At 38.6% G+C, this 24069-nt stretch overlaps 1 protein-coding gene across 1 annotated transcript in view; it reads right to left on the bottom strand.

Moving 5' to 3' along the window:
- Syt14 (synaptotagmin 14) overlaps positions 1 to 24069 on the bottom strand; it is a 159536-nt gene that overhangs the window by 101684 nt on the left and 33783 nt on the right. The window contains exons 2-3 of the mRNA XM_038349751.1: positions 6782 to 6946; positions 381 to 596 (exon numbers count right to left, since the gene is read on the bottom strand). Coding sequence (XP_038205679.1) covers positions 381 to 596; positions 6782 to 6893 — 328 coding nt within the window. The 5' untranslated portion in view covers positions 6894 to 6946. The remainder of the gene's footprint in view (positions 1 to 380; positions 597 to 6781; positions 6947 to 24069) is intronic.

Below are 24069 nucleotides of genomic sequence, written 5' to 3'. Positions count from 1 at the left end.
GCGACTGCAGGGCCACTGGCAGTGGCACCAGTACTTATCCCTCTGTTTCTACTGGCTGTTAGGGAACCTGTTCGCTTTGGATGGATACCTTGCTCAGTCTAGTTATAGCAGGGTGGGCCTTCGACCTTCCCCAAAGCAATGTGCCTTACCCTCTCTGAGGAGTAGATGAGAGAGGAAGGAATAGGTAGAGGGAATGGGAGAAGGGGAGGGAGGAAAAACTGGGATTGGTATGTGAAAAAAATAAGGTAGGTCATTGCACATTTTAAAAAAAGGAAAAAGAAAGAGAACCCTGACTATATCTCTCAGTGTGCAACCTCAGACACCTGGAGTTTTAGGCACACATCATGTGACAACTGTGCCGTGTCTCGTGGCTTTCTTACCGTCCTCCGTGGACGCGTCGCTGCTGTACCCGTCGTGCTCCGCAGACAGCGGGCTGTACTTCTGCCTCGTCTCCCAGGCGTAGCTCTGCTGTCTAGACTCCACCAACGGCCACCTGGAGGTGTGTGCTCTGGACAAGGCCTCGTGATATTTACCCAATGCTTCATCTTCACTTTCAGAGGATGAACCAGGCTCATCTCTGTCCATGTAGGAATTATCTATTGGATAACAGTGAGAGAAAATTATAATTTTAATAAACTTATGGCAAATTTATTTAAGATATATATGCATATATACACACAAAACAACCACAAATGCAAATATGTATGTTTGTGTGAGTACACACAGGGTGAAACTAATTAGAACAATCCTTAAAATTACTGAAATTCTTGGTAATCTCTTAAACTGAATTTAAAGTATATTGTAACATTCGTGTGTATGTATGTTATGACACAAAACTTCAGTTTTAGAAAATATATTTTTCATGTAAGAATACCAGATGTTAGACTTTTATGTGTTTATAAGAAATATCATATTGTATATTCTAATTGTATAAATAATCTCAGTCACAGAGGTTTGTAACGTTTTTAGGTATGAAGGAAATTATATTTGTCACGCTGCACAATTTTGTAAAAGGTCTGCTATATACAAGTGAAATTATGAGTGCTGACATTGCTTATAGACTAGAGTAAAACTATCAATGTCATTCGACACATTTCTGGTTTTCATTTGCCCTATATTTTCAGAACTAGCCATGCTTCGTGCTAACAGGGAACAGAGAAATGGCAGACACTAGTATTACAACTGATACAAGTTTGTGAAGTATGCTAACAAAAGAAAACAAAATATATAACCAACATGCCTATCAATGGGCCGTGGTTAGGCACAACATTCAACATACATACTAGGATTGCGCAGCCCTTAACATGAGTCAGTAAGCTTTTGGTTCACAAGGAAAGAATAGAAGGTGCAATTATATTTTTATTTAATAGATATTATACATACTTTAACCTGCAATCTATAGATAGATAGATAGATAGATAGATAGATAGATAGATAGATGATAGATAGATAGATGATAGATAGATAGATAGATAGATAGATAGATAGATAGATAGATAGATAGATAGACACAAAACTTATAACACTACCAGTGAAAAGTTAAATTACTAGGAAAATTTTACTTAATCATACCTAAATTTTAAGAGATACTGTTTATATTCCCTAAGAAACAGCAGAACGGTTAAGAGTTCATTTCTCATGATGTCTGAATAGATATCACTAAGCTTTTCCAATCCACCAGCCACACTTACAGTGTATAGAGCATTATATAGCCGGTGGTTAATCTGGAACAATGCAGACATTCCAACTTCACCATCATCAAGAACTTGACTAAACAGCACTACGATAATCAGACCAGCACTCTGACACCTAGCTCTGAGTGTGAATGTCTTGTGAAATACCAGAGTGAGACCTAAAGGCAGAGGAATACTGTAAGCCCCTTTGCAGTCAAACTTCCTCTATCCCAGAATGCCCTGCATGCAACATCAGAGAAACCTTCTTATGCCTGAGTCTCCCTGTGAGAGCCTGCAACACTGTTCCAGGAACACAGCAATGCAGCTACATGAAGGCTAACCTACAAGCCAAAACACCTGCAATCTGTCCACAGGACTATTTGTTCAGGACTCTTCTTTGGGATATTTGAGAGCCTTTGGTTTCTTGAGATGCCAGAATGCTCCTCAATTAAAAACAAAGCAAAACAAAAAAAATTTGCAGTGCTACTGTAATTGTATTTATTCGTGTGAGCCATCCTATTGTCATTTTCTAAACAATTCATTACTTTTATTTCTTCATAAGTAACGATGCTGCCAGAACGAAACAAGGCACCAATGTCCAGTGAATCACAGCTGCTACAAGAACGGACTCTACAGAGAACACAACTTCACGAACATTTCTTGGTAACTAGTCCAGCAGTCTAGGGTCATTTTCTCCTATGCCATTAAAAACCTATTATTGTTTGATATACAACAGACTCCTCCTACAGATGAGGCACATAGCAGAATTGAAAAGTCTTCCATTAGTTTTATGATGTCTCAGGCTTTGATATCTTATGAGAATCTAAATTTATAGAAAAACTACAGGAACTTATTCTATAAACAAAAGCCAGTATTTGGGGCCTTCCGATCACATCAGAAGTACAGAGGTGACGAAGGAGTACTAGAAGCAATTATCATAAGGTGTGCACTGCAAAGATGTTTTGAAAACTGCCACAAATATTATAGCTGAACATTGTAAATACTCATTCAGAATCTTAATTCTATATAAAGAACTTATGAATAATAATGTATTGCTCATGTGCAGTCATGAACTAAAGCCGTCTCACGAAAGATATACGGCAAAGCTAAATGAAAAAGACATATCCAGAAGCATGCTACCTAACAATACAGGAGCTATTGGTTTCAAGAAACATATAAAATTTTTTACATAGATCCTCACTGGGGTAGCTTTGAAAATGTTATATAACTAACTAAAGACTTAGTTATAAAAGTAAAACAAAAATTTAAATATATGAGTTTCATACCAAATAAGTTCTAATTAAAGTCTGCATAAAATTTCTAGTATTAAAATAAACTGTAGTTAAAATTAGGAAATGGGTGGGGCGGTTCACAGCTGTAATCTCAGTAAAGAGGCTCAGGCAGGAGCACCTTAGGTTCAAGGCTACCCTGGGTTATAAAGTGAGTTTCAGGCCAACTGGAGCTGCACAGTGAAACTCTGCTCACAAGAATACAAAGAAGAAAAAGAAATCAGGACTGCTGGAAATTGGTTAGATAGTGTAGGGATCATATACTTGGTGTTATAAAATAACATGAATTACCTAAAAATGACTGAAAAAAAATCTAAATGTCTCTAAAAATATCTGCAAGTAAGAAGATCAAAGAAAAAATTAGTTATACAGACATGGAAAGGAAAGCTGAGAAATTTAAATGTTTTTCTAGTTTAAAAAATCAAGAGAAAATTTAATCACTCAAACCAGCATTAGGAGACCTCACCTTTTTCTGGTAATATCTTAGAATATTTGCCAACTTTATTCTCTGCTGTTCCTCTTTTAGCAGAATTAGCTTCATTTTTCTTTGTTTTTATGTCTCCTTTCACTTTGTAGTACTTTGTTGGATTTATTTTTTCTTTGATTTTCCCGGGAAACTTGATTTTACAATTTGTTGATGGAGCTGGATGTGTGTATTCCTTCACAATGGAATTCTGTGTCCTGTATCTGCTTTTTCTCACGTTATCTTCTGGAGAACATTTGTTTCCTGAGCATTCATTCCCTTCGAATCCATCATGTTCACCATGGTTTCCAGCTTTTTTTAAATGATCAGAATGCTCTGAATCCGTAAGATGTCTATTTTCAGCGAAGCTCCCCGACTGCCCGTGCTCTCTGCTCACGGCCGCACACTGCAGTCTGGCTTTGGAGTCACCCGTAGCTTCTTGCCCACTGGTGTCCAGCTTCCCTCTCACTTCGAGATAACTTACCTCCTCAAAACCATGCCGACCACTCTTGGAGCTTCCTCCTCCAGCTGTCTCTCCTTTGTCAGGACAACTGGGTGCAGCCACCATTTTCTGCTTGGCAGCTGATATCCTGTCATTCATGAAGCCTTGCAAAGCAGAACCACCAGCACCATCTCCAGTTGCTTTGTGTTCTGAGGGTGTCCACTGCCCATCACGAACATAAAATCCCTGTTCATGCATTTCTTGTTCTTGCTTTTGAGGAGCTGAGATGTCACAACAGGAGCTTTGCCTTGCTCCGTGCTCTCTGTCAGACGGTGTCTTCTGACCATCACTGGTTTTGGAGGTATCCCACAATACTGCACTTCTGGCTTTAGAAGACCCTGCAGCCTCTTCTGCTGTGCAGCTTTCCTCCTCTGGGTAAAAGCCATGCATCATACTTGCTACCTGCCCAGCAACTGAGTCACTTAATGCATAGCTGACTTCCCCAACGGCAGTGCTCAAATCTTCCACAGCACTACTGATTGTGTCTACCAGGGAGGACACTGAAGGCAGATTCTGCTGAAAACTTTTGAAAAATGCCATTTTCCAGTTGCTTGTTCCTAAAAGGTGTGATAATGGAACTTTCTCTTCTCAATATATCAACTACTTTGGAATATAAACTTAATATTTACACGAATGTTGCTATCATTAGAGTGATACAAGTTATTTTGCACCGTGTCTTTGAATCTGTTTGTAAATGCAATGTGTACTGGAAGAAATACGTTGAAGTAAAGAATCCTCCGGAAAAAATAAAAATCAAATCACTTGGTTTAAGTGTAATGACATCTTTTCCCACTCCAAAGAAAGCTATCAAAACAGCAGCAAGACATTATTTTTTTCCCTCAAATACTATTGGGTATTTAGTCTACACCTGAAAGAAGAAGTATAAAAAGGATTTTTATTATGTGCCTTCTTTACGAAGAGTCAGTGTAATAAAGGAATAACCCCATTAACAGACTATCAATATTTCATCACTTTTTAAAGATTTATTTACTTATTATGCATACAGTATTCTGCCTGCATGTATGCTTGCACACCAGAAGAGGACACCAGATCTTATTACAGATGGCTGTGAGCCACCATGTGCTTGCTGGGAATTGAACTCAGGACCTCTGGAAGAGTAATCAGTGCTCTTAACCACTGAGCCACCTCTCCAGCCCAGACTATCAATATTTCAAGTGAAGAATTGTACTTAGAGGAAAATATCTAAACAGTTTTGCAAAGAACCAGAGAGAAGAGGTGAGAGCATCTGCTGAATGGGACTTCCAAGAACCGTAATGGACACATTTAGCCTTATTTGATGTACGGTACCTTTAAAAGGGAAAGCTGTTTTTACTTTAACAAGTAGAGAAAAACAATAGGATATTGATGAGACCTGAGCACACTGCTTGTACAGTGACAGTAGGGGCTGTTTAATATTTCACTCTCCCTTCCTTGCAAATGCAAACTGGGCTTCCCAGAGGTGAGAGACAGACCTGATAGGGGCGGACACAGAATCGAGTTGAGTGCTAACAGCCCTGTATGATTGTGCACAGCAATCTCACTCTTCTCTGCAAATCTTTCTTTTGGTTTAAAAAATTCTTTAAGAAAAACTTTAAAATGTTACTTATATTCACAAATAATAATCTTATTGCTAGTACTTTTTTTTATATAATCCATAGAGACTGAAAATGTACCTCACCAACAGACTACAAGCATAACATATGTAAAGGCCTGGGTTCAATCCCCAGAAAAACCTTTTAACTCAAAACAAAAGGAAAAGTAAGTTGGTAAAAGATAATTTTCTCAGTTTATATCTAATATAGTACATATTAATAGATGTAACTTATACCAACAAAAGTTCTTTGGAATTTGAAGACAAAAGAAAATCTAGGGAAGCTGAACCAGAGAATTACAGAAAGCTGATAGGGGCTTGGTGGAGAGGGAGGGAGGGAGGGAGGGAGGGAGGGAGGGAGGGAGGAAGACATAGAGAAAGGAAGGAGGGAGAAACAGACAGGAAGATGAGAAACTGAGACAGAGAGATACAGACAGACGCGCATGCAGAGACAGAGAGAGACACACAAGCATACAGACACATGCAGAGAGACGAGACAGAGAGAGAGGGAGAGAGGGAGAGGGAGAGGAAGACAGAGACAGATTTTTAAGCAGTTCATTCACACAAATGAGTGGCTTACAGGGCTGGAGTGGAATATGAGAAACACAAAACCTCAGAACCATATGAGGCACACAGTTTCTAACACAGAAACCGAAACGCAGCTCAGGCTATCAGAAGAGAAAAGCGTTCTCCAGCAACTGTGCTCTCCACCCTCCTCCACACTCCCACCCTGGTCCACCTTCCCGACCTCCTCCACTGTCATTTTCATCAGTCATACTTGAGACAACAAAAGCTCTTGTAACAGTCTTTGTAAAGTGTCTCCAAAATGGGAACATACAGTACTACAGGCCTCAAGCTCCCTGGAATCCAGCAATACTGGAGCACAGCCCTCCTCCGAGCAACAGCATCTCTCCTCAGCTGAGAAGGAAGTCCTGGCAGGCGACACTGGGAAAGCTCTCCTGAGCGTCATGTGCACAGTGGGCCAGGTTTTTATTCTTAAAGCATTATCTACTCATAGGATAAACTCAAAATCATGCCTTCTAGATGAAAGGTGAAAACATTATTTTGCAATAACAGACAGCTACCTTTATACAGTAGCTTATCAATCTGTAGGCAAGAGACCTAAACATACAATCACCTAACGTGTTTCATCCTCACAAAGTGGAGGTTCAAACGCTACGTTTATCATGTACCAAGCTAACCTCCTCAGAGAGCCTGTTAAAGCAAGGGACAGCACAGGTGAGTGGTGATGTCATTACTTACACATTTTATCTTGTGAGTTCTTCTGTGTGCTGTATCCTGGATCAAGGTCTGGAAAACCTCCAACATTTTCAAAACAGAACTTCTTATTAATATAGAGAAAAAGGAGCAGCATCAAGACAATAAACACCCCAATCGCTGACAAAAATCCAACTGCCTCTGGAGAGACTAGAGAAAAGAAAGTCATAGCCGTCAGCATCTGTTTTCTCTAAGCTGCAAACAAGAAGGAAATTCCTAATATACACTAGATAGAGTGTCATCTAATTCCAATTACTTTTAAACGATCATGATTTAAAATACTTTGTAAGGAAACCCACAAATTTTAAAAATAACTTTTCAATATATTCAACAGCATTCATTCAAAAATTTTCAAAATGTTTCTAAATAAATATATTGAAAGAATTTTAAAAGAAAAACAGTCTAAAACATAGGTAGTTAACAAATTTTAAATCCATAAAGAAAACATAGGTAGTTAATAATTTTTAAAACCATGAAGAGTGTTATAAAAATTTTAGCACTGAATTAAAAAATACTTTTCATCTATAAAAATAATTAAACTCATGAGAACATATACTATTATCTCTCAAGACTTTGCTGGACCTTTCTTATTAAACACTGGATTCCCTAATCTGGCATTTATATTCCAGCCTCTCCTCCCAGCACACACTTCAGTCAAATGGGTCTAGTCTGCTGCCTCATTATGAACATACATACAATTTTGGTTTGGCATATCCTCTCCCTCATGCCTGGAATGCCCATCTCATTTCTCATAACATTCCACTGAACTATCTGCCATACACCATAGCTTATACATAGCTCCTGTTTTCTACACGTATGATGGAGGTGGTGAGAACCCAGCATCACATAGACTATGACTGGAAAAGGACAGGCTCTCCACTTAGGAACAACAAGATCCAGCACTGGAGGGTCAAATGTGCTTTTCTGGAAGCTACGGCTTCTGAGACCACATCTTATGAACTAACAGGACTTAGACCAGTAAAGCAGCATGAGACTTCTGTTATGATGAGCTGTCAGACTAAACAGAATTCAGTAGTGTCAAGAGAATTTACGACAGCACCCAGGAGACTTGAACTCCCACTTCAGCAACCTCACTGTCCTTTTATATTCCCATTGCCCGACACAGTACCACTCATCTGGAGTTAGACAAGGATCGTGTTTTTGCAAGTCTAATATCACACAAGTATGAGCAGATGAATCTTAAATCTCAAATACCCCTGTGAAGCATGACCTACTTCCCTCCACTGCTTATGCAGGATCTACCATGCCATCTCCCCCAAGATCTTCAAGCAGAGCTTGTTTGTTTAAAATGAGGTCACTAACAGATGCGTGACTGGTGCTTTATCTGTTAGCTTTTCATTATTCATGCAAGCCAGGCATGCAGAGTATGACATTACAGTCTTCTCACGGCTGCGTCAGCAGTGTTGCAGACAGGACATTGGACAGGAGAGGCAGTGGAAGTGGAGGGTCTGGCAGCAGCAAGTCCATACAGTGTCTACCCTGTGACTAACTCAGACTTCACAAAGATCCAGTGACCATCCCCACCATAAACTCATCTGTGTATACGCCACATGCCCAGCCAGCACGCAAGGCTGCTAGAAGCTGTGCTTTCTACTGTGCTCACGCTGTCTCTCCTGTCTCCCAGCTCCTCCTCAACCTTTCCTATACCCTGACCCCGCCTTACTCCTATATTACTTTTTATCTTCCTCCTTCCACTCTGTGAAACTCAACCTCGTGGGAATTCAAGTCTAAACAAGAAAGCATACTGAAAAGCAGTGAGCTCTGTTCTGGAGACAAGAATATAAGCTGCCGAGGTGGCCAGAAGAGCCCTTGAGTGTAGGTGAAAAGACTAATAACTCTGTAGTGGAAAATGGCAGATGGTCTAACATTCCATAGCCTCTGAAGAGTAACAGTCATGGCTGCTGCACTTACCTTTCTTTCCTCATGTGCCTAACAGCACCAGGCAGCTGACAGCACATGTGTGTGAATGGAGGAATGAGTGGATGGATGGTAAGCAAGTGAGAGAACGTGTGCTTCGGGAAGATCCAAAAATATGAGAATCAAAAGTAAAGAAGAAAGCACGCTGCAAACTGTCAAACAGTCTTGGATATCACCCTGAAGATTTTGAACTCAGAGAACAACAGGGTTATAACATGATTGCCTTGAAAAATTACACTGTTAAAATTAAGAAAAATGGAATAAGGTAGGGAAGGAATAGTTGCAAGATTATGATGAGCCCTTACTTAAGCAGTAACACCAGTAGCAGAAAAAAGGGATGAATTCTACTTTTTTCAAAGAAAATAAGTAATGACCCAATCAACAAAATATAGAAGATGATGAAGAGCTGAGGATAACTCTAATTCCAAGCAGAACGGTCAGGTAGACAGCAGCATCATTAACCAAAATGAAAACAATGAGAGGGAAGGCATTTGGCTTAGCAGCATGGGGGAAAGAGGCGAGTAGACGAAGCTCTTTTAGGGGATGCTGGGTGTGGTGCTGACGTGGTATATTACAAACATCAGCAGAGCACTGCAGAGCAGAATGTGAGCAGGCTATCCATGTGAACATAAGGTTGGTTATAAAAGACCTGGGGGCCCCATTCACAAAGTAAAACTAAGCAAACAAACTCAGATGTGAGCTCTTCTTACTGGTTAATCTATTCATTACAAATTTATTGATAAATACATGCTATATTTTTTGAGAATAAAAAAAACAATACTTTTTTCCAATAAGAAAAGGAAAAATAGGCCTGCTACAAATATGTTACTCATACAACCCTGATTTTATCCATTACTTGATTAAATGCCCATTTTCCCACACAGAAAACACATAGTCATAATTTAAAATAGTAATGTGGCTGTAAAAAAATAAGTAACATTTCCTAATATAGCATATATTATAAATCTTCAGATTTCTATTTTGTCATTATATCAAAGCCAAAATATTTATTATTTTAAATAAACAATAATAGTTCTGAGTATATCAATATTTGCTAAATCTCACTTAAGCATAAAACTGCAGCAGAAATCATGCACTGAAATCAGATTACAGGCATGAACACTGTACATAGTCAATAAAGAATAAATAATACTTAGATCTATAAGACTAAAATTTCTCCCTAAAATCTTATACTATGAATCTGCTTGTAGACATTCTGCATACTTCTAAGAATAGGGTTAATTAATATATGCATAGATATATCCTTTTCAAGGCTTCTAGATCATCAAAGGCAAGTAAACCTATTAAAAATGCCTATTGGGAGCCGGCAGTGGTGGTGCACGCCTTTAATCCCAGCACTTGGGAGGCAGAGGCAGGCAGATATCTGTGAGTTCGAGGCCAGCCTGGTCAGTTCCAGGATAGGCTCCAAAGCTACAAAGAAACCCTGTCTTGAAACATCCCCTCCCCCCCAAAAAAAATTAAATTAAATTTAAAAAAAGCCTGTTAGGAGTTGGAGAGATGGCTTAACAGGTAAGCTCACAGGCTGCTCATCCAGAGGACCCAGGTTCAGTTCCCAGCACCCACATGGTGGCACACAACTGTTTGCAACTCCAGTTCATTAAGATCCAATGCCTTTTTTCTGGCCTCCATGAACACTGCATGGACAAAATGGATAAAATCGTTTATATGGTACATAGACATACCTATGGGTAAAATGCCTATAAACATACAATAAATAAATAAAAATATTTTAAATTCCTGTGGCAGGGCTCGTGAAAGAGTTCAGTCAATAAGCCTGCTAGGCAAGCATGAACACCTGAGTTCAATCCCCAACACCCACATAAAAGGCTGGACATGCGATGTGGAATGTCCTTCTGTATATGTATGTGTTGCTTTTATTGGTTGATAAAGAAAGCTGTTTCGACCAATGGCTGAGTAGAGTAAAATAGCCAGGCAGGAAATCTGGAGAGAGAGAGAGAGAGAGAGAGAGAGAGAGAGAGAGAGAGAGGGAGGGAGGGAGGGAGGGAGGGAGGGAGGGAGGGAGGGAGGGAGGGAGAAGGAGGGAGGGAGGGAGATGCTGGGCAGCCTACGTTTACAGACATATGGTACAAACGTGTATCCCCAGTATCGGTAAAGTAGAGACAGAAGGATCCCTGGTACCTGCTAGCTGCTCCACCTAGCCAAACCGTGGAGCTCCAGGTTAGTGGTAGACCCTGTTCAAAGAACAAGGTGAGCAGCTCCTGGAGAATGACACCAGAGGCTGACCTCTCGCTATTCACATGTGCATGCACACACACACACACAAACACGCACATACATACAGGATTTTTTTTTTTTAAATTCCTGTTCTCTTCTAAGGAAAACCTTCAAAATCTCTATTTAAAGTACATAGTCAACAACTCATGCATATTGGTATTATATAGCTGAAGAAATAAATTTACTGACTGTAGTCAATGATTAAAAACTCACAAGTACACTGTTTTGCCATAATTCAAACTTTCAGTATTTTAATGTGTCAAACAATAAGCTCAAGATGCATAACAATGTTAGCAATATTTGACATGTTTAGTAGAGACTGTTTCACTAGGATTGTCACCTTTAATGTTCAATAAACACATTTGATTGGTATCACTACTGAGACCCCCCAAACAATCTTATGTTTTTTGGGGTCTTAACAGTATAGGTCAGTAACAGACCTGGATTTGAGTTTGGACAGACACTGAGAATTCGGAATCCAAACTCTTGACCCAGCAGTTCTCAAGTCGTGAGTAGTGACCCCTTTGGGGGCTGGATGACTCTTTCACAGAGGTCGCCTAAGACCATCAGAAAACACAGATGTTTACGTTACGATTCATAACAGTAGCAAAAGCACAGCTATAAAGTAGCAACAAAAATAATGTTATGGTTGGGAGTCACCACAACTTGAGGAACTGTATTAAAAAGTCACAGCATTAGGAAGATTGAGAATCACTGTTAACCAGAAGTCTCTTCTCTTGACGATTACCAGGCATGGAGAAAATTGTTTTCATTTTAAAATAACCACAATTTTAATGATAATTAGTACAAAACAATTATTTTAGCCTTAGATTAGATAGGTGATTACAGGACTTGCCAATAACACAAAATCCATGAAGTGGTAGAATCTGGGTTTGAACTCAAACATTCTGACTTGAATCCCTTGTCTTAAGCACCAGACAGCAGTACTCCCTAAATACCAATCTGCATACAAAAGTAGGGGAAAGCTATTGACAGAAACCACAAAGCTAACTAGATATATGGATAGTTTAGTTTTTATAAAGGTTAAAAAATAGCAAAGAAGCTCAGCTTTTTCAAAATAAACATGTAATTTATAAAACAAAAATCAAAATACATTTTAAAGTATTTTAAAATTAACTTTAGAACTATGCTTATCAACAATATATATTTGTTATATACCACACTTTTAGTTAATAAAATAAATAAGAATTGACGGCACATTATCTCAGGTTTCAGAGTGAGACAAGAGGATCAGGAGGTCAAAGCAGCCTTCCCTGCAGAGTAAGACCTTGAGATTGGCTGATTGATATTTGATTGATTGATTAATTGATTGATTGATTGATGATAAAAAAATTTAAACTAAAGATAGTCTATCACCGAGGAAGCTTATCATGGTACTCAACAGAGACTACAACTAAAGTCTCCGAGCTATTTGATCCTATGAATTTCTAAAACCCATAACATAAAATAAATATTACAAAGTAAAATGATTCTGCATGAAGAAAACCCAGAGAATTAGCTTTGTCCAAGTTTACATTGTATTTGCTAAACTCCTTTGGACAATTATTGTTGTATTTAGAAACACACGTATTTAGGAAAAGTAGACTTTGAATAATGCCACTGTTGCCAACTTTAAGTTGCAGTAAGAGTGCTAAGAAGTCATAGAGAAGCTGGTCATTCAAAAATTTTGACTTAAGAATATTTAGTTTCTGTACTACACTACGCCACAAACAGACATTTCCTAGGTAGTTTCTGAGGACACGTAAGTAGTTAAGTGCGAGGAGACTAGCTGCCACACGAGTGTCCCAGTCTGTCCTCACTTGCCGCCATCATTCTCTCCTTATAACAAAATTCTAACTTTACATACACATTTTACAAGACGATTCTACTTCATTGTATTTGCAATGCAAAATTAGACAAACAGCAACTATAATTTATAATTCTTAACTAAATTAAAAACAGAAGAGATAAGAGCACAACTTACACCTGCCTGACAGGATGTGAATGTGAGTCATCCAGAGCATGGACCCAGCTCCAGTCTGCACCACCGGAGAGGCTTTAATAATTCATTTCATAGGCGCCACTCTATCTCCTGACCAAACTGTCAACTGGATAGGAAGCCAACTTTTATTTAAAAAAAAATAACTGCTTTCTCTTTATCTAAATCTAAAACCTTTTAATATATTTTAATTACTTTTTTCTACTTTGGCATAAAATTATTGGAACATCAAGAAATAATTTAAGGTTAGAAAAGATCAATGTTTTAAATTACCTTTGTAACATCTCAATTACAAAAACAATACATCCCTTGAAATGCTTCTATTATGATATAAATGATGCCAGACTAAAAAAGTGATGTACCAGTCTACAAAATGGATATGTTATTTAGGTAACAGCTCTGGACTTTATGTTTTTTTCAAAAAGTGTAAGTACTAAAAAGAACATTGTTAATTAAATAATCCATTGCAAACAACTAAGGACAAAAGAGGTCCAGAGGGCATTCCTGTGAACTCCAAAACCTCAGGGAAGAAAAATGTCCTCTGCCAAAACAGCAACCAGGATAGTGGATCAACAGGAGCCACTCACTGTATCTCACAGATCCAACTGTCAAAGACTGAGCTATATTTCCTACAAGTACAGTGAGATATTGAAATTTAAATGCAACAAACTACTCAATTTAACCTTTAAAATTTCATAACAACAAAATACTGAAATTAATCTTGGAAAAAAACAGAAACCCAAACATTAATTACAGCCAGATACCTAAGACTCAGATTTAACAGTCTATAATGCACTAATAATAACATATGTAAACAAAAATATTAATAGACAAATTCTGTCCAACATTCTTGGGAAGAAAATTTCCTCCAAGGATAGTCAAAACTGATGCCAATCACATTTATCCTACAACCCGTCTTCTTAGCATCTCCCTGTAGGACAATGCATCTCTCTTATGATGCCCCACTTTCCTTCACTGTCTGGTGATAAGGGATCCAAGGGTATCACAGCACCGGCTGAGGCCTGACCTCTCTGTTGTCCTGCTGCAGTTGTTCAATGCTTACAATTAGATATCCATAGCTGATTCTTTAAAATTTTGAAAATTCAACACCAACTGCAGGAGAATCTTCTACTCAGAGCCAATTCCTGATATCACTCACAGTTTCAGACAGGCTTACTTCAGGATTTAGTTCAAAACCACCAAATTATGGTAAACAGTAGACAGACTTTTTTTTACCTTCAAGGCTTAGAGAAACTCCATCTTCTTAAAAGTGAGAGCTGTGCCAGAGCTCTCTTCCTCAAGTGATCAAAGAATCTTTGCATACTTTGAAAGTCTATTCCCACCAGTTGATGTGTTCTGAAGAAAGGCAGCTGTCCCAGTTACTTTCCTATTGCTGTGATGAGACACCATGACCAGGGATGAGCTTACTCAGGGATTTTAGTTTCACGGGGTAAGTCCACAGCCATCACAGCAGGGAGAACAGCAGTGTGCAGACAGGCAGGACACTGGAACAGTAGCTGAGAACTTAGATCTTATCCACAAGTAGGAGGCAGGGAGGGGAAGAGGAGGCAGAGAGGAGGGAGAGAGAGAGAGAGAGAGAGAGAGAGAGAGAGAGAGAGAGAGAGAGAGAGAGAGAGAGAGAGAGAGAGAGAGAGAGAGAGAGAGAGAGAGGGATCGCTAACTGGGAATAATGAGGGCTCTTGAATCCTCAAAATTTTCCTTCAGTAATACACTTCCTCCAACAAGGCCGCACCTCTTGATTCTTCCCAAGCATCTGTACCAACTGTGGAGCAGGTATTCAAACATAGGAGCCAATGGGACCATTCTCATTCAAGACACCGGGCATTGCACCCGCTAACCTAGTACACAAGTCTACTTTAGTTTGCCATGATATAGGCTCAGCATTCCACATTACTTCTTAAATGCAGCAAATTAAATATCAACATTGTTACCTTGTATTCCAGAACACATAGGAAACAAACTGTGGTCCTCAGTTTGCAAAATATCTTTATCCCCTTTCCATTGATATAATATCTGTACCAGGTACACCAAAGGTACACCAAAGGCAATAAATACTACTCTAAATACTACTCTAAAAGTTCTCAAAAGAGATGTAAACTTCCAATTCAGAAGCAGACAGTTGCCCAGCAGATACTGGCAAGCATATTAAGAGGAATGGTCAGTGCCAAGCACTGTGCCCTGGTCCTAGAGGCTGCAAATGTCACTAAAGCACTAGGAGCTTTTCCAGAGCAGTGTTGCACATTCCAGATAACCTGCAACCAAATCCACATTAACCGCTTGCCTAAGAGAAAAGACTGGGGCTGAGAGAGAATTTGTTGGAATACTATGACAGAACTCATTAGTATCCAGTACAACTGTGATTTAGAGAACTGTTACATAGTTTATCATCGAGGAAGCTTTTAAGTATTTTTAGCTGAAATAAAATCAGGCAGGTACAGATCAGTGGTGATGCACGTGTTCAGTATGCACAAGACCCTGAGTCGGACCCCTGACATCAAAGTTAAGTAACTCACTACTGATTTTGGAATCTAAGACTTTTTTAAGAAACTTTCATGTTATGAGCAGGTACCTTCCTGCTACCATGGAGATACGTGTTTTCTGTTGATTTGAAACTCTGAGAAGTGCGAACTGTATAGTAATTTATTCAAGACATCACAACGATAGAAAACTACAGACAATGAATTTGATTCTAGACAGAGATTTAATAAAGAAGGGCTGGATAACTAATCCTGATACTTGGAAGAAGTAACTGCTAAATTATGGAGGATATAGAATCTAAAATATGAAGAACCTAGAACAAAAGAGTAAGAAAGCAGAGAAAAGTGCAAAAATCTCTACAGTAAAAAAATGATAGTGACTCACTAAGAGGGAAAAATAAAGAGTGAGAAGCTGAAAAGACAAAGCAGAGGGCATTAGGGACAAACGGAAGTGGTAGGATCTCTGGTGTGAACAAACTCCTGATTGGCAGTGTGGAGACCATTGCAGAAACCGGAACAGGAAATGACAGAGGAAAGAGGAGACCACCTTGCAGGCTCCTTCACTCCAACTGCTGGCTGCACACTGTGTCTCACACTCATGGTTAAATGCTCTTTCTTCACGTGTTTCATTAGTGTTTCTGCTTCCAATGGTAAAAACTTCAACTTCCAATCATTGGCATTTCATCACATTACCTAACAAAACAGGCTATTCTCCAAATACATAAAAAGGAAGCCATGCACACATTACTTTATCAAATGATCTTCCCACAGAGCCATGCTGATATTCAAATAAATGAAATATCAGCTGTGAGATGTTACATTGTTACATGGATGTTTTGGGGTTTTTTTGTTTGTTTTTTTTTTAGAAACATATGGGGTGGCACTGGAGAAACAGCTTAGCAGTTAATAACATTAGCCGATCTTCCAGATAACTTAAGTTTAATTTCCAGCACCCAAATGGTAGTTCACAATCATGTGTAACTCCAGTTTTGAGGGATCCAATACCTTCTTCTGCCCTCCTCGGGCACCAGGCATGCATGTGTAGAACAGACATACGCACAGGCAAAACAACCACAGACATAAAACAAAAGCCTGACAGCCGTGTGGGAAAGTAGTAGTATAGGTTATCAAGCACCACCTTCCAACTATAGACGAAAGATGTGCTTTCAAAGATCAATCTGTATGTCTTATAAAGTAAAGATAACTAATTTTTCTCTTTGAAATGAGCAGTTACCTAAACACAGAGATATATACTATGTCTAAGTGTCTTAAAGAAAGCTTATAGTGTCCTCAAATTTTCACTTTATCAGTTAGGAACTCGGTTGGAAAGGAAGGCCTGGAAGCCAGCGTCAGCACCAGGCCCCATGACTCAGGCTCCCGGCACATCTTGGTCATGCACCAGCATCAGTGTGTCCACCTGGGACCAGTGCCTCTGGATCACATTTGCTCTCATTGGTGATAGTTCTAAGCTAAAAGTTATAGAATTGTTCTTTCTCTAGGGAGATAGTATTCTTTAGGCTCTGCATCTTGAAGTCAGGAAATAGCAATAGTTGGATACCTGAATGAGTTAAATAGACAAAGAATGTAATATTATACCCCAAATTCAATCGCTCCCATTTACTTTTAAAGAAAGAGACTCTACAGAGCTATGCTATTTAATACCTGTATCAAGAGCCTGAAAGAAAAAACTGAGAATGTGCTCATTAATTTTGTAGAAAGTCAAATGAATACCTGGTTGGGCATGACAGCTAATTCACTGACTGAAAGAAAGATACTCTAGGAGTGATGTATTAACAAGATAACACCCAAAAACAAAGCAAACATCAATGTGGGCAACTATGAGCTTATACTATCTGACCAGGGCCCATATACTGATAGATATTGGTGAAGACGTTGGCTCAATAAAAAAGTCTGGACAAACCTAAAAGTAAATATATGATGCAAGTCAAAAAGGTATTAGAAGTGTGCTGTTTTTAACAGGTAATGAAAATTCAAATTAGAGCAATAATGGAGTTATATTTAAAAATACAACTGAGAAAAGAAAAATGCTCAGAGAGCAGCAATAGCATTTAGAACACACACAAAAGGCATTGCACAAAGGTGAATTTACTCTACACTGAAAAAGAAATGGCGAAAGTGTCCAATTTAGTTTATCCCAATCAGTAAGGTTCGTAGTGTGGAATGCTCAGATTAGGAAAGACAGAAAGTGGTCTGCCATCCAAAACCTTGATTGCAGTAATACTTAACTGTGGAGATTAAAAAGTAAAGCATGAATCCCAGCACTCGGGAGGCAGAGGCAGGCGGATCTCTGTGAGTTCGAGACCAGCCTGGTCTACAAGAGCTAGTTCCAGGACAGGCTCCAAAGCCACAGAGAAACCCTGTCTCAAAAAACCAAAAAAAAAAAAAAAAAAAAAAAAAAAGTAAAGCATGGCTAGGCAGTGGTGGTGCACACCACATCCCAGCATTTAGGAGGCAGGGGCAGGCGGATCTCTGTCTACAGAGGGAGTTCCAGGAAGCCAGGGCTGCACAGGGAAATTCTGTCTCAAACAAACAAACAAACAAACAAAGTGAAACACGAACACAAAGGGAAAGGTGAAGACCCAGTTCAAGCAAATGTCAAACAGCTAAATAACTGTAATGAATACCTTTATAAAGTAAATAACTCACAGCAATTAAAACAACAGATAGATGTAAATGATACATGAGGAACAAAACACACAGCAGAAGAAAAAGAGAAGAGACATTAGTTGATTTTTTAAAAGGTATTAGAAATTAGCCAGACCCACAGTCTATACACTCCAATGGGTTTCTACACAGTTGGAATCGCCATTCTAAAGTTTGGGGCTTCACACTGAATTTTAAACATACAATACTGAATAGATTTCCATGTAAGTATCCACCACCAAAAATGAAACACCCATGACAGAGTCACACCTAGAAAAACATTATCTTTGAATTCTCTTTCATCACCCATGTCCACTATTTGCATTCAGTCATTTCTTGTCCCCTAATATTTAGTCTTCCTTGCTCTCTTTACTACATGTTCTACTGTACCCACAAGTGTATTTTCCTACATATATACATGTATTAGCTAGACTTCACTTATGAGAGAGAACATGCAGAATTTTTCTTCTGTGGGAGCTCCTTCCGCTCCTTCAGCCTTTAAGATACCAGCCCACTTGGGCATGGTCTCTTTACTATAAATGCAGCTGTAAAGCCTGCACTTGCTCTCTTGCTTCTGGCTCTTGCTTCTGGGTGCTAGATTCTATTCCTGTTCCCTGTTCATGAGGGGTCTGTGATCTAGGACAGTGATCTGTAAGTCTCCCCGAAATAAATAACCCTTTATTATATGTAATTCTGAACTACTATGGGATTATTCTGTAACTTCCACAATCATCTGGTACCTGAACATGGGGACCAGTCCACACTTTTTGGGATTGGTCCACCAGCCACGTGACACATCAGGCACTGACTCTCCTGCCTGCAGATCTAGTTGGCACTTAGATGCGGCAGGCTGCTGCTCAGTGCTCCCCAGATCACAACCCACATGCTGCCTCTCTGTGTGCTACATACCAGCCAACACACTGCTGCCTGTGATCCCCATGGTGTACACAGTCCACAACTCAAACTGATGGAAAACTTCAGGCTTTCTTTTTTTTCCCCTGAGTCCCAACTCTCAGGAATCATTTGATTGCCTTAATAACTGTTCTTAATCTGTTAAACAAATTATATTTTTCAGTACCTAAGTAAGCAACACATGCTGTTCACTGCTGCTAGCATCTCTTGGCCACGTGGCTACAACTGTGATACCTGCTAGCCGATAACGATTATTACATCTACTCTAATTCATTGTAATTATTTTATGACAGGTAATATCTGAAAAAAACTACAAAAATTGACTGATAACATCCAGGAGTTCATTAATTACTTTGCTTACACTACGAAAGGTATTGTGGAAGACTTACACTATTTTCCTTCCCTTTACTTGATTCTAGGAATTAGCTTTGTTTTCAATATTATCTCATTTAAAAATTGTTCAATACTACAGAGAAGGATAGCATCAATTTGACAAAATTATCTGAAAGAATTTATGTGGTTGAATCTAACTATGAAATCTGTTGAAAAGTTATGATATGTCCAAGGATGAGACATTATCTTTACTGGACAAGTTAGAATCCTCAGTGAGGACATTAGAACAGAACACTGAACAGGAGATTCAGACTTTTAAAAAGGCAGTAGTAAAAGATTTGAAAAGATTGAGGAATTTATTGAAATTGATGAGCAGGGACAGAAGGTACAAGGACAGGATTTAGCCTCATCAGTACATACCAGACCCCTGTAAGACTTACACAGAGTTTCAACTGCATGTCCAGTAATTTCCTCAGAAAGATCATCTGGCACAAAGTACCTTAAGGTAGTCAAAGAATACACAGGGGAACCAATACGTATGAGCGATCTAAAAGAAAGAAAACAAGCAATAGTTTCTTATGGGCTACATTCACCATTTGTCAGGGAAATGGTGAAAACGTGGGCTTCAAGCACTAAGGTTACCCCACACGACTGGCTTCAATTAATCTCAGTGATCCTAGAAAATGGAATTCAGCTGCTTTGGAAGTGTTATTTGAGAGAAGAGGCAAAAACTTTAGAGTAACAGGGAAAGAAAAAGTATTTGAGACCTCCCAAGCTCAAATTCTTGGTGAGGGTCATTACTCTGATCCTCAGGAATAGGCTCACTATGATGAACACACCTTGTCCCTATGCAGCACAGCAGCTTTAAATGCTTGGGACAGGATTCAGGAACTAGGAAAGAGGACTGAGTCATATATTAGGGTTAAACAGGGCCACAGAGAACCCTTTACTGACTTCTTACAAAGATGAACTAAGGCTGTACAATTAGGAGTGACAGGCCCTGAAGCTAGACGTGTACTAAATGAATCCTTGGTTTTTTAAAATGACAACTTAGAATGTAAGATCATCCTTGGGCATTAAAGATTAGATCAGCAACCACAGGTGAATGGATCTTACATACAATGAATGTTGGAACATTTGACTATAGTACTGAAGTTTGGGTAGGAGAAGCAACTTCCAACGGTATGAAGAAACACCAATATGTCAAATGTTTTAATTGTGGAAGAATAGGCATCTAAGAAGGGACTGTGGACAAGGAATTTCTAGGAATAATGTCTCCTCTAGGAATTGCGAGAATAGGAGGACTCAGCCTTTTGATATATGTAGGAGGTGGGACAAAGGCCGACATTGGACTAATGAATGTAGGTCAACAAGATACAGACAAGGCAACCCAATACAACCAATACTCCTTGTGGGGGGAACTCTCTCAGGCCCCGATGTCAAAGAAGACCCAGTCATTCCCAGTCACAGTGGAGAACATGTCTCACCAGAAAATTAAACAATCTAGTGCCTACTGTAAAAAACCACACTGTTCTGGATGATGGAATAGACCTGGAGGATGAGTCAAAAACTCCGGTAAGAAATAGGAAACGTATATATGTATATTCTGGCAGACTTCTATAAATGATCAAAGACCAAAGCCAAGAGTGCATATAAATGGCATTGTAACTGAGGAATTACTAGACACAGGTGCGGATGTAACTATTATTACTCCAGAATCTTGGCATCCTGAATGGCCTCTCTAAGAAGCACATGTTCAATTCCTAGGAATTGGAACCCTATCTCAAGTAAAACAAAGCACAAGGTGGGTTGAATGAATAGGGATAGAAGGACAGAAAGGAAGGCTAAGGCCATATGTAGCTAATATTACAGTAAATTTATGGGACCGTTTTCTATTGCAGCAATGGAATACCCAGGTTAACATTCCTTCAGTCTGATTCACAATATGCAGAAAGAGTTATCTTACATATTGAAACTGCTGAAGTTATACCAGATGATACAGAATTGATTCATTATTCATACTGGTTCAAGACATAATCAGGAATAGGCTTTGTCCCATATACATAACACACATCCAATCCCATATGTGTCTGCCTGGTCCTCTAGCACAAGGTAATGCAGAAATCAATCAATTATTGATTAGAAGTGTGCTGAAGGCCTCAGAATTTCATAAGAAACATCATGTCAATAAAAAGGTTTAAAGAAAGAGTTTTCTTTTACATGGAAAGAAGCTAAGGAGACTATAAAGAGATGTCCTACTTGCTCTTTCTATAACCAAACACCATTACCAGCAGGGAACAACCCAAAGGGTACTCAAAGAAATGAAATCTGGCAGATGGATGTGTTCCACTTTACAGAATTTGGAAAATTAAAATATGTGCACCACACCATTGACACTTATTCAGGTTTTCAATAGGCAACTGCCTTGAGCTCAGAAAAGGCTGATTTGGTAATCACACATTTATTAGACGTTATGGCTATCATGGGTATACCTTCACAAAAAAAGACAAACAATGGTCCAGCATATGTGTCTAAGAAAATGAAACAGTTTTTTTGCTTATTATAATATAAAGCATATTACAGGTATACCAAACAATCCCACAGGTGAGGCAGTTATAGAAAGATCAAATCGAACTAAAAACGATATGCTAAACAAACAGAAAGGGATGAAAAATACCCCCAGAAATAGATTGCATAATGCTTTATCAACCTTGAATCTTCTTAATGCTAATGAGAAAGGAGCAACAGCAAAAGAGAGACATTGGATAATATAAAAAAAATTTCTGAAATGAATCAACCAGTATATTTCAAGGATGTGCTGACCTCACAATGGAAATCAGGAGATATGCTACACAGGGGAGGGTGTTTCGCTCTTGTTTCCACAGAAGAAGAAAAGCTACGGATACCATCGAAATTAATAAAGATTCAGTTTGAAAAAGAGAAACCTCTTGAGAAAGAGAAATGATGGCTCATCCACAGAGGTGACAATCATACAGGTGGTAAGAAAACCTCATAATGTTTGGGGCAGGGTTCTGTTCTTGTCTTTGTGGGAAAAGATTCATCTTCAAAGAGTGGAAAGACCTTGGATATCTAGATGCCTAAAGGTAAAAAGATAGCTATCCAGAAAGAATCAACAAGCAAAGAGAAATCTGCCTTATGATGCTGTATTATCTGCATGGTAAAATTTGATTATTTGGACACATCCAAATAATCTCTACTTAAACATCTCTACTTAAAAATAAGAGCTGGCTTTAGAGTTGGACAATGGCTATCCTTCTATAAATCCAAGCATGTTCTTAAAAGAAAAATTTAAAATTTCTGTCTCATGTCAGGAGCTATCTGGTATGGGACAGAAAGAAGATAGATTTTAAGGAAATATTTTACTTTTCTCCATGTCCATTTTGTTTATAATAATGTATCTTTCACTAAATATATGTCTATATGAATAATGCTTAAGTTTTCCACAATGAACAGTAGATTTTCCTGCAGTAATCTTTGAAGCTTCCAGGAAGAAGATGGGGCCCCACAACGATGACTCCACATGGTTGATATGATGTCATGATTCTGATGGCGCTACTATGAGACCAGTTTTTGAGTACCAGCTGGGGAAATGGTGCACCTTCTTACAATGTTCTGGCCAGAACTCCAAATAAGAACTTCAAAGCACGCAAACAAACAAAAAGACCATATTGACTACTCAGAGAACATTTGTAATTATACAAAACAACAATCTTGAAACTTAACCATCATTTTACTTTTACAGGATCCCATAAAAAACATCATCCCTATGACAGCAGGAAGCAATTCTAGAAAGCACCATCCCCTGTCCCAACAAAGTTTGTCCTCATGGTTAGAGGCACCATTTAGGAGCTGATTATTACTCACATAGGGTCAGGGGTTGGGGTGAAAATTATGTAGGCCTAGAGATCTCAAAAAAAGGAAGATTGAATGGGATAATAGGTAATTTAGTGTCAACTTACTCACACTAATAATAATAGTGAGCTACAATTAATGGACAATTTACACAGGTATAGTTTCTTGTATATTGACACAGGTTCAAATTATATTTGTTATTTCTGTTTACAATATTTGTACAGCTATGCAAAGTTTGTCATGTTGTATGTATGCATGTTTCTACTTCTGTTTAATACATTTTGTATATTGATACAATTTTAGGAAATATTTATCAATTGCATTATGAATTTCTACCTCTGATTAAGATATTTATACATTGCTTACATTTTGATGTCATTATCCTCCTTTATTGCACAGTTGTTTTAATATTGTTTAATATTCTGAGATGAAGTCTTAAATCTTTAAGTTATATTGGTATTAAGTATTAATATAGGTCAATAGTCATTCACGTTTGTTATACTTTTAGTCAGACTAATTAGGTTCTTTAGATACATAGAGACTGTATTCTGCATAGATAGGTAACCTTCACTACTTAAAAGATCTGTAGAACATGGCATTTGAATAATTTAGGATTCTGTTGACATGAGACACGATTGCACCTGGCAGCACTGATTATTCCCGAGAGAGTGTTGAGCACCAAAGAAACTCCACTTGGAGTTTGTCTTCTTGGCACAACTGGCTTTTGGGCAAGACACTGCCCATGCCTCGAAAACTGACAAAGTGCATGATGTCTGAACTGATAAGATAAAAAGATAAAA

This window comes from Arvicola amphibius, chromosome 12, assembly GCF_903992535.2.
Source record: "Arvicola amphibius chromosome 12, mArvAmp1.2, whole genome shotgun sequence".
NCBI classification, from domain to species: domain Eukaryota; kingdom Metazoa; phylum Chordata; class Mammalia; order Rodentia; family Cricetidae; genus Arvicola; species Arvicola amphibius.
Note: the sequence above shows the minus strand (reverse complement) of the source record. Positions and strands in the feature narration are given on the sequence as shown.